Below are 10462 nucleotides of genomic sequence, written 5' to 3' on the forward strand. Positions count from 1 at the left end.
CTCGATACCAATACAGACCCGGTGTTGGAGATGATAGTAACCTTATACGTGTTGTACATAATGTATACTCTAAATTAGACCCTGCATCACTAGCAGTTAGCCAATTTGGAAATGAGGTACATAATTACTTAAATTATAATAATTACATTGTTGGATTAAACTAACATGATTTATTGAATTCAGCTAACATGGTTTAAAGATGCAAGAAGAACTTTTGAAGAACCAACATCAGTTGTTGCTCGAACAAAAATGTCTCCTAGTGAGTGTAAACATATTTCACTATCAGTTTATAATAGAATTTGTTGGAGTTATTAGGCTTAACAACATTGTTTTTCATTATAGCTGAATGGTGGATCATGTATGGGACTGATGCACCAATTGTGAGAAAGTTAGCAATCAAAGTAGTATCACAAACAAGTTCCTCATCTGCTTGTGAAAGGAATTGGAGTACATTTGCACTCATACACAAAAAGCAAAGAAATAGGTTGGCTCATAGTAGGTTGGAAAAATTAGTTTAGTGCTACTACAACATGAAGCTTCAAATTCGAGATAAGGAAGCAAATATATCATGTCGACCATGGTGACCCACTAGATGTGTTTGATATTGTTGTTGAAGATGATGATACAGAGGGTAACCAACTTTATCAATGGATTAGACCTCTTCATTTAGATGATGATAAAGGCAACCCAGCTTTAAGAGTTGCTGAAGAAGCACGTAATGAAGGGATAAATGTAGAAAGAGTATTAGAGGAGGAGGTGGGATCTAGCAGCGTTGACTATTTGGAAGAACTTTTACGCCCAAGATCAAGAAACACTGGAATTCCACATTTTTCCAATCCTACACAACCATAAGATTCTGCTGATACTAATGATAACTTTAGTACAAGATCAGGAGACTCACCTACCACCGAAGGTGGGAATGATAAAGGATATAATGGAGCTGGAGGTAGTGGTGGATATGGAAACTATGTTGGACCACCTTTCGAATTTATGAGCCCTTTCACTGGTGAAGCAAACTTCACGCATACAACACAGGATAAGGACCATGGCAGTAGGCGGGTAGGACCAGGAATTGGTGCCATAGGGAAGGACTATACTCGTAGAGAAAGAGGCAAGGGGACTTTTTTAAGTTAAGAAAATGACTCGTTATCTATAACTTCGGACTCTGTTGGAGTGGGAATGAGTAACTATGGTTATACTCATAACCAACCATTTCCCTACCCTTCATATCCCATTCCTGTTGGGATAGAATCGAGCGACTCATGGAAAAAATCCGAGACTTAATCTTCAAATGATTTTGCTTATGGACAATGTCAACCAATCTCGGATCCATATGGGTGACATGTTAACAATTACATGCAAAACTATTTTAGGGATTTATCATTTGATGACTACTCTTCACAATACTCTTACTCTACGCATATAGATGATGAAGATTGTCAAAATTTTGAACCTCATTGGAACCCTATGTGGTACTAAGTCACTCATGTATCTTACCATGCAATGTATAAAGTGTAAAATATTATACTAATTCATTATATATAAATGATTATGGTGTGTTTAAACTTCTTTCATTAATTACTACATATTTTCTACACTCACAATGTTTGCCAGCTCGCTCTATAATCAACTTAAATCAGTTAAATCCATCATGCAATGCTTTTCCTTCCCATTTTTTTTTTCTGATAAACTAATAGTTAATTGAATAAATAAACATCCTGCAAAGTTTCAATAAAAATTTCCAAGTTTTTCTTACAATTTCCGTGGTTTTTAGTCAATTTTTATCGCTATCGATAATATCTCGATATTTCCATCAAAATTTCCGTGTTTTTGGACTACCGATATTTCCGATATCATCGATATTTTAGACCTTGCCCTTAACTATGCCACCACTCTCTATTTCTCGCGCCTCCTCTGATTTTCTTAGAAAAAAAAAAGGGAGAATTTTTCTATGGAATTATTGTTGTTATCATTTTTTTTTTGTTTGGAATTTTGGGGGTTGGATTTGAGATTTAGGTGGTGGGTGGAAGAGTTTTTCTAGGAAGAAAAAATAGGAGTCGGGATGGGTGAAGGGGTGAAGCGGGGAGGTTCAAAGTGGAGCTAGTCTTAGCAATCTGCCCAAAATTGGGGGGTCTCACTAAGACCTCCTAGTGAGGCTTTTAGTCTAGGCAAGTCCCTCTTAATCTCATTAGCCATGGTCCCTACTGCCAACAAACACAAGATTTCACTAACTAATAATCCTAGCCAATCTAGTGAAATCCAGTGAGGCCAAATAAACATGCCCTAAGAGTCCTTCACCTCTTAGGACTTGGCCATCACAGGCTGAGTGGGCCTTAATCTAATTTAGGAGATTAAGAATTGGGTCGAGTACATTGAGCTCATATCCGGCCCATGCCCAATAGTTTAGGTCCAAACACCTTCACATCGTCGTCGTGGATTTTGCCAATTTCTCAACCACCGATCCCTTTCTAGTAGAGAAGAGCTTCTATGACAGTAACACACCACTGTAGTGGGAGTCTCAAGCCAACGGAAAAATTGTACTGCATTTTTACAAAATAAACTGTTCAGATTGTTGAAGTTCAACGTAGATTCGGCTTTACAACTAGTCCTCATTTTTACGCAAAAATGAGGATCCCTTTGGATAGAGAGCCTGATAGTTACAATACACCTTGACCTTGTAAGTTGTCTCGCAACCCACCTAAGAGCACTTCCAACTTAACAAATATCCCCTAGGGGATAGTTGATTTAACAGGCTCTAGGGGAGCCCCGTTGCTTACCCAATGGATAATTGACTGGCCTAGCCCGTAGGGGCAGTGATGCAAGGCTGACGTCATGGTGATGTCAACCACTATTAAAAAATTACAGAACATTATAAAAGATTAATCAAATACAAAAAATTATAAAAAAAAAATCATAAAAATTAATTAAAAATATAAAAAAAAATTATAATTCTTTTCTATAAATATCTAACCATGTTCTTCAACCTTAGACCACATTTCAATATTTTCAAATACTTTCAACCAATCTTTTATTTTTATCAGGTAATTCGTATTAAAATATTTTTATAAAATAATAAAAATTATTTTAATATGAATTACCTGAGCTATTTAGTTTAGGAGTGAATATGCATTTAAGCAGTTACAGTTCATTATAGACAATTACTATTCACTTAGGGGGATTGAATTGTCAATTGCCCAAAGGGCTTTTTAGGGATGGAAGTGCTCTAAGCCTAGGTATTTCATAGCCAATGTGGGCACGTTTAAAATAAGATAACTTTCATAAAAAAGGCTTGGACTAAGTTTATTTTAACAAAAAACCATGCTATAATTTTATTTAATGAAAAAGATTTAAATTTTAATTAAAAACCCTTAAACTTTAATAAAAAAGAAAAAGAACTTAAATTTTAATGAAAATGCATAATTTTAATATAAAAAAATTAAAAAAAAAAAAAAAACTGACGCTCAGGACTCGCGCATCCTCACACGTACTGTTTTTGAAACTTACTACATTATTTATGAAACTTACTCCATTGTTTATAAAACTAAACGGTAGTACATTCTTTATAAAAGTTACTACACTGTTTATGAAACTTAACGATATTGCACTGTTTATGAAATTCACTACATATATCACTTATATATATTATTTATTAGATACATGAACATACACCTTACGAGATTATAGTACCAGACGTGTGTTTGTGTTATCTTGCTTTGTCAAAGGTCTAAAAGTAGGTGTCATCGTTGTTACGGTTAGCTAATTCATACATGATATAATATGTATGTGTATTTTCATGTATTTTTTCTTATTTAGTTATATTTGGATGGGGAGGGGGTTGGGGGACGCACTAGGCGTGTATGTTTATATTTATATTTTTGTTTTTATTATTAAATAAAGTTATTTGATAATTTTTTATTAAAATACAAAGTTTTGAAATTTTTTTTTTCTTTTTTTATAGTTTGTTTCTCATATTCAAACTCATTTGAAGACAGATAAGGAGTTAAAGGAAGCGACAAATAAAAATCACAAACCCAGAACCTAAAAGAATTCGCACTCCCTCACTCTTTCGACAGCCAACAATGGCGAACCTGAGGACGGCAATGGACTCAGCGTTCTGGGACTTGAACGTTTCGTCGCCTCAGACCCTTGAGGGCTCCGCCAAGGCCGTTCCCGGCGACCCATTTCCTCTCGACGGCGCTCGAGCCAGCCGAGCCCTCAGGATTCAGCAACTCTCTCTTCTGGGAAATGGGTTCCCTTTGGGTATTATACCTTCCTACTCCCCCACTTCTCACAAGGAATTGGGTTCTTTCTCTCTCCAGTCCCTCTTGCTCAGACCAGCTACCTCTAACTGGTACACTGCTACAACGGCTTTGCTTAGCTATTGCCTATTGGGTTTTTTTTTTTTCAAATTTGTTTTATATTATATTCTGTTTTGCGTTGTGTGTTCCCGTGGATTGGTTTGTGGTTTGTTTGGTTACTGGGAAAATGTTGGGAAATGGGTGTGATTCGTTTGTTGTTTGTTTCGTTGCTGGGAAACTTTGGAGAGGAGCAATCGAAATTGTTGTTATAGGGTTGAATTGGGTGAAGCAATAAAAAAAAAAATAAAAAATAAAAAAAACGCGAAAGAGAATTTATCTCCTATTTGCCGAGAAACGAATATGCAGCTTTTGTTTTCGAATTTCGTGTTTTATTCAACAATTTTTATTTTAACAACTGATAAAGACCCTCTATCTCCCTGTTTATAGGCTTGGTTTGTGCTATATTTGATATTTGGGAAGATATTGGTAGATTGGATATACATTGGATTATAAATTATTACATGACAATGATGTGAGAAGGAGAGATTGAGTGGAAAGCTTGAAAACCAAACAAATTTTTAGCCTAGTTCTAGTGGTATATCACATGAAGCATGAAGTTTTTGGTGCCTTGTTATTTTACTGATTCGTGAGGGGGGTTTCATGTTTTTTCCAGAGCATCAAAGTTTCCTTACCTAGCAGGGTTATCGGAGCTTTGGTTGGGATTATTCATCCTTTTTATGGGGCTTCTTGGGTGAAAATATTATGTTTTGATGTTTTGAAATTCGAACAATGTCCTAGCTAATGAATGGACTGTGTATATGTATTGAATTTGTGAAATTACTGATCCAAATACATTGAGTTTAATGTCCTAATTCCTTGAGCATGTTTCCTGTGAAGGAGTGAGTTATGAGTTACCATGCTTACACCAAAGTCATCTCTCACATTTATCAACTCCGGCTAGCATTTTTTGTTGTCCGACATACTAATTCCCTTGTTAAATGATCTTCATGAGAATAGGTGGCTTGGATTAATTGGGCAGTTCCGCCCGAAGAAACTTTTTTCTTCTATTAAAGCTGAATTTACTAATGATGAGATGGAGGTCCCTGCATTCAAAGATGTGGCGAAGCATGTCTTCGACAAGTCACTTTATTCGTTTGGACTATGCACACAGCTTCTTTTGTCTCCGTCATCATCCATAAAGTTGAGCACAGAAGGGCATGGTGAGAAAAAAGGACGCCGCAACAAATTGATGCTCTTTCACAAGGTACACATTTGCTTTCCTAGTTTTGACTTTTAATCCAATTGTTTAAACAGTCCGAATTCCTTTTATCTTTTGTTTGCCGGGTTCGTGAAGTGAGTTTGAGGGATTTATGAGTGTCAATCTGTTCATTTTTTTACAATTACTATTGGTAGGTGGATGATTTGTTTACAGATTGGAGTTGTTAGGTTTAACGTTCTTCTTGGGGTTTGTTCATGCCAGGTTGTAATACCTTCCAACTGCTATTTGTTTTCTTTCATATGAAAAATTTCTCTTATGGGAATTAAAGTTAAACGTAAGTAATTCTAGGGATGTATCTATATGAGCTATTAATCACTTGAACATGAAATGGCCTTAAACAACCATGTGGTGGGTCTCATTACTAGTAAATAGACATACCAGATTCTGTCAGCATGTATAATCTTAAAGTATTATTTCCTAATTTCTTAATTGTTGAAAAGTAAGGCCTCGTTTGGTCTCTAGGATTGGAATGGAATCGATAAACTACTATGTGCACGTATATTAAAGATAGAGGCAAATTATTTTTCATTTCTTTCGTCAATATACCTTGAATATAGTGGATTGTCAATTTCAATCCAATCTTAGAGACAAAATGAAGCCACAATTTTTTCAGTTTTTTCCTGAACATACCTCGAATATAGGTTTAGCTTATATATATCAACATTCTTTAAACATCTTAATTTACAAGATTCTTCTGTTTACCACTTTTATTTATAGGTTACTTATAGGTTACATGACTTGATAACATTGCACATATGCACTGCCCCGAACATAGATGCTACACTGCATAAGCTGTTTTAGTGAAAAAGTTCATGTCTGTACCTTTATTTTTTTTCATTTATCTTCCTGTTTAAATTATGAACCATGTACTAGGAAATTTTCTCAACCTATAAGATGTTTGCAGCTTCCTTACCATGATATTACACTTGAGGCTGCATGGCCTGAACTATTCGTTGACCATAAAGGAAATTACTGGGATGTGCCTGAATCAATTTCCTTAGACATGTCATCACTCATTTCTGAATCTGGATTGCGGTACCGCGTTGGTGTACATAAAAATAGTGGTCATCCCCAAGCAGTTAATTCCATAGATGGTGAGGCACCTACTTCTCTAATGCCTGGAGTGTGCGCAAAGGCTGCCTTTTCTTATGAAAAAAGCCAAGATCTTTGGAGGCAAAAGGAGACACAAAAAGACATCATGATACAGAAAGAAAAGGGTTGGTTTTGGCGGCCATCTTATGATGTGCGTCTTAAAGAACCTCATGCTGCAGTATCTGGAATTTTTGGTAATTTTACAAGTTACTCATATTATCTGTGATAACTTATATTATCTCATTACATTTTTTTTTTTCCAGAAATTTCATAGTCCCTCAGGTGCAATATCTTATAATTTTAGCTTATACATTTGCCTGTTTTTATACATGTATACATGTTTTGTTGGCTCTTCGTTTCATTTGTGTTGTGTATGTGTAGTTTTCTACATTATTATATTATAGCCAGTGCACGTAAAGAGTATGTCACCTCCTTTCATCTGTTCCGCGGTTGTAGGTATGACTTAAGTAAAAGAAACATTATAAATAATAGTAATAAAAGATAATTTTAGAGACAAAAATTCAAATAGAACAATTCAATATTTTTATTTTGTGTTTATGAGTCCAGATCCGTTGCTGACAGTATGCAGTCTCTCAAGGTTTTTACTTTTACCATTTCCTAATGTTTGCACCAGAGAAGACTAGATACGAAATTCTATAATAGTCAAAATTAATGGGTAGTCAACCTAATCATTGTTAGTGATGTAGTTCCCTTTTGTTTGGAAAATGAAATTGGGCAATTTCTCACTTGTTTCTTCTGGCCAATGGTGGCATTATATTTTAGGTGGAAGCTGCGCAGCCTGGTTTCAGGATGGGTACAACCCAGTGGCAGTTGATATGAGGGGAGACGAGGACAATTCTAGGAGCAATAAGAAGAGAAGTCCATTCAGTGCTGATTTTTTTGGATCTCTCTGCTATAGTTACCAGCACGGGAAATTTAGAGAGCTCTTTGGTGATCTGACCAGGATAGATGCTCGCCTGGATGTTTGTTCAGCTTCAGCTTTGGCTAAAAGGGTTATTAATGGTTTGAAGAGTTCCTCGGCCAATACTAATAGTGCAAAAGATCCGATGTCCTCCCCTAGGATCAATCTAATCTTTCAGCAGCAGGTATTTCTATTCATACCTTAACTTTTTAAGTGTTTCGAACCTTTAGTTGTAGTAAGAGATTTTTTAAATGCTGTTATGCACAATGTGTTACAAAACCTGCATGCTATAGTTTTTGCTAATTGGCGCTTGCGGAAGCGTGTCTTCCCTGTCTGATTTTGAGTATCAAATCTACTCATTTTTCTGCTGATGCATCTGTAGAGTCGTTATACTGCTCAGGCGCTATAATGTCTGACTATTAGATCAACGTAAAACTTTAGAATGTGAGGATGAAAACCGAGCTCCTTTATATGGCTACTAACATGCGTGACGGGTAAATTTTTTGGTTACTGGGATGAAAAACCAATTGTTGTTGATACTATACCTTTCCTTTGTAGGTGTATGGGCCGATCGTCTTTAGAGCGGATTCCAGAGTTGCGCTCGACCATCTGCCCGGGAAACATGGCCCACATATTGAGGATTTCATATACAGCTTGAGCTACTCCTTGAGACTTTTACGATCAGGGAAGGTCGTTGCTTGGTATTCCCCAAAAAGAAAAGAAGGGATGATTGAGTTGCGCTTATTTGAGTTTTAACTCCTGATTTTCATTTACAATTGGATATGTATGTTTTGACATGTATCGCTTTTACGTAATTTAGCTAGACAGTAGAAAGCGAGAAGGATTCCGGTTCCAGCTGTATTACAAAGATTTGAGTAATACTGTGTTTATTGATCAAAGGGAACAGTTTATCATCGGCGAGCAAATAGTAATTCTGTGTTTATTGATCAAACAAAATACAAAGGAAAAGTTTATTTTACATACGAAACATTTCTATTTTTACATGCTAATGTTGCTCGGTATGCTTCTTTCTGATCTGACGCATTTGTGTCACAACATCGATAATGTCCATACTTCCCCTAGGCAACTCCGATTTCCAAAATTGAAACAATGATTTCTTCAAATTTGATGCCGGTGGTGGTGATATCCTCGTTAAAGTGATGATGACTAGAGTTCATCTGATCACCGGTAACATAATGTTCTTGAACATCGACAATCTCTACCACTTGTTCACGCACAGATGCCTTGTTGAAGTTATGCAGGTTCGAAGATCCTTGAAACATGTTAGACATTTCCACATAAGAGAATGTCGTAGCTGCACACATCGCCTTGTGTCCAAACTTCATGCCCCATACCATACTCTGCAAAGCACGATCCAAAAATAATTTGATCACAAACCCTAGCTAATTCAATTTTCCAACAATTAACGTACATGGCTTGTGTGAAACTTGATAGAGAAGAAATATTTAAGAAAAAGTATATTCGCCTGTTGGAGCGTAACCAATTGTTCCTTTTAGTCCAGTAGAGCTCGATTGATTTCCAAAAGTTTCCGGAAGGAATCTTACCAACCCAAAATCGCTTACATGTCTGACCATACCATCGTCGAGAAGAACATTGCTCGGTTTCAAGTCACAGTGAACTATGCGTGTTGGACAATGATTATGGAGATACTCCAAGGCCATTGCGACATCGATAGCAATGCTCAACCTCTGAGAAAAAGTCAAGTGTGATCTCTCATTTGTTTCATCAGCTGGATGCAACCAGTTCTCCAAACTCCCATTAGCCATGAACTCATAAATTAAGGCTTTGAAATCATCACTGAGATAATTGGAATCCGAACATGCTGAGAGTACCTTCACAAGATTGCGATGTCTAATATTTTTCAAGGCCTCACACTCGGCAGTGAAACTTCTGTAAGGTCCATGAGTATCAAGATTAAGTACCTTGAAGGCAATTTCTGTTTCGCTTTTCTAAAGTACCCCTTGTACACAGAACCAAAACCGCCAGCACCAATCAAGTTGGTAGAGGAGAAGCCATCAATAGCTTTTTAGAAGACTTTGGTAAGACACCTTGAGAAATTTGTCTAAATCAGTTGAAGTGCATTCCTTTTCTTCCCTCCTCTGTAAGCATTGAAAGTACGAAAAAGCTAATGCAAAAGTGATTCCAAGAATCCCCCAGAGCAGAGAGATTGTCAACTTCATTTCAAGGCTCAATCCTCCCTTGCTGTAATGTTGAAGTTTGCATATTGGCAAATGAAATTAGGAATGCCCCCGCAAAGTTTACTAGTTCCTTCAACTGATGTAGCAGTGGCATTCTTGATGACTACGTTAATTCGTACACACCCTCGGAATTGTTATAACATAGGTTCAAATATTATAGTGATTGAAAATGCTGCAAGAACTCAGGAATCACGCCTGATAAGTTGTTGTGAAAAAGATTTAATTGTTTAACACCTCCTAGTGAACCTAAAGTTGGTAGAATTAGTTCCTTGGAAGTTCCAACCAGGCCTAATACTTCAATCTAATACAACTACCCAGTGTCATGGGAATTTCACCAGATAATGTGTTTCTTGACACATCCAAATACTCGAGATTTATCAATTTTTGAACATCGTTGGGAAGGGAACCAGAGTGCGCCATCGGTTGATGTAGTCGATGACTGGCTCGTCCTTGCACTGCTTTGTACTTGTGAGCTCCATCATGTTGATGGTGTGACAAGTACTGTAGTAACAGTTCAAGAATTCCCGCTCCATTTGACCCCAGCTGTTGATGGACTTGGGCTCTAGGTTTGTTTACCAATTGAATGCTTTCTCTTCAGAGAGTGGATAAACTGCTTCACGAGGTAGCCTTCTTCCATCTTCGTGTTGTTGCA

At 36.8% G+C, this 10462-nt stretch overlaps 1 protein-coding gene and 2 pseudogenes across 1 annotated transcript; 2 read left to right on the forward strand and 1 right to left on the reverse strand.

Moving 5' to 3' along the window:
- Positions 1-249: 249 nt before the first annotated feature.
- Positions 250-1084, forward strand: LOC148698443 (uncharacterized; annotated as a pseudogene).
- A 2711-nt stretch (positions 1085-3795) lies between these two features.
- On the forward strand, positions 3796-8593 carry LOC137735383 (protein TRIGALACTOSYLDIACYLGLYCEROL 4, chloroplastic). The gene is made up of 5 exons (XM_088683611.1): positions 3796-4351; positions 5316-5562; positions 6482-6863; positions 7453-7775; positions 8150-8593. Exons 1-5 carry the CDS (start codon positions 4080-4082, stop codon positions 8345-8347), a joined length of 1422 nt encoding a protein of 473 aa, XP_088539737.1. The 5' UTR covers positions 3796-4079; the 3' UTR covers positions 8348-8593.
- A 464-nt stretch (positions 8594-9057) lies between these two features.
- LOC148698444 (putative LRR receptor-like serine/threonine-protein kinase At3g47570 pseudogene) lies at positions 9058-10230 on the reverse strand (annotated as a pseudogene).
- Between the last annotated feature and the right edge of the window lie 232 nt (positions 10231-10462).

The sequence above is a fragment of the Pyrus communis genome, chromosome 2, assembly GCF_041283825.1.
Source record: "Pyrus communis isolate YQ-2024b chromosome 2, ASM4128382v1, whole genome shotgun sequence".
NCBI classification, from domain to species: Eukaryota; Viridiplantae; Streptophyta; class Magnoliopsida; order Rosales; family Rosaceae; genus Pyrus; species Pyrus communis.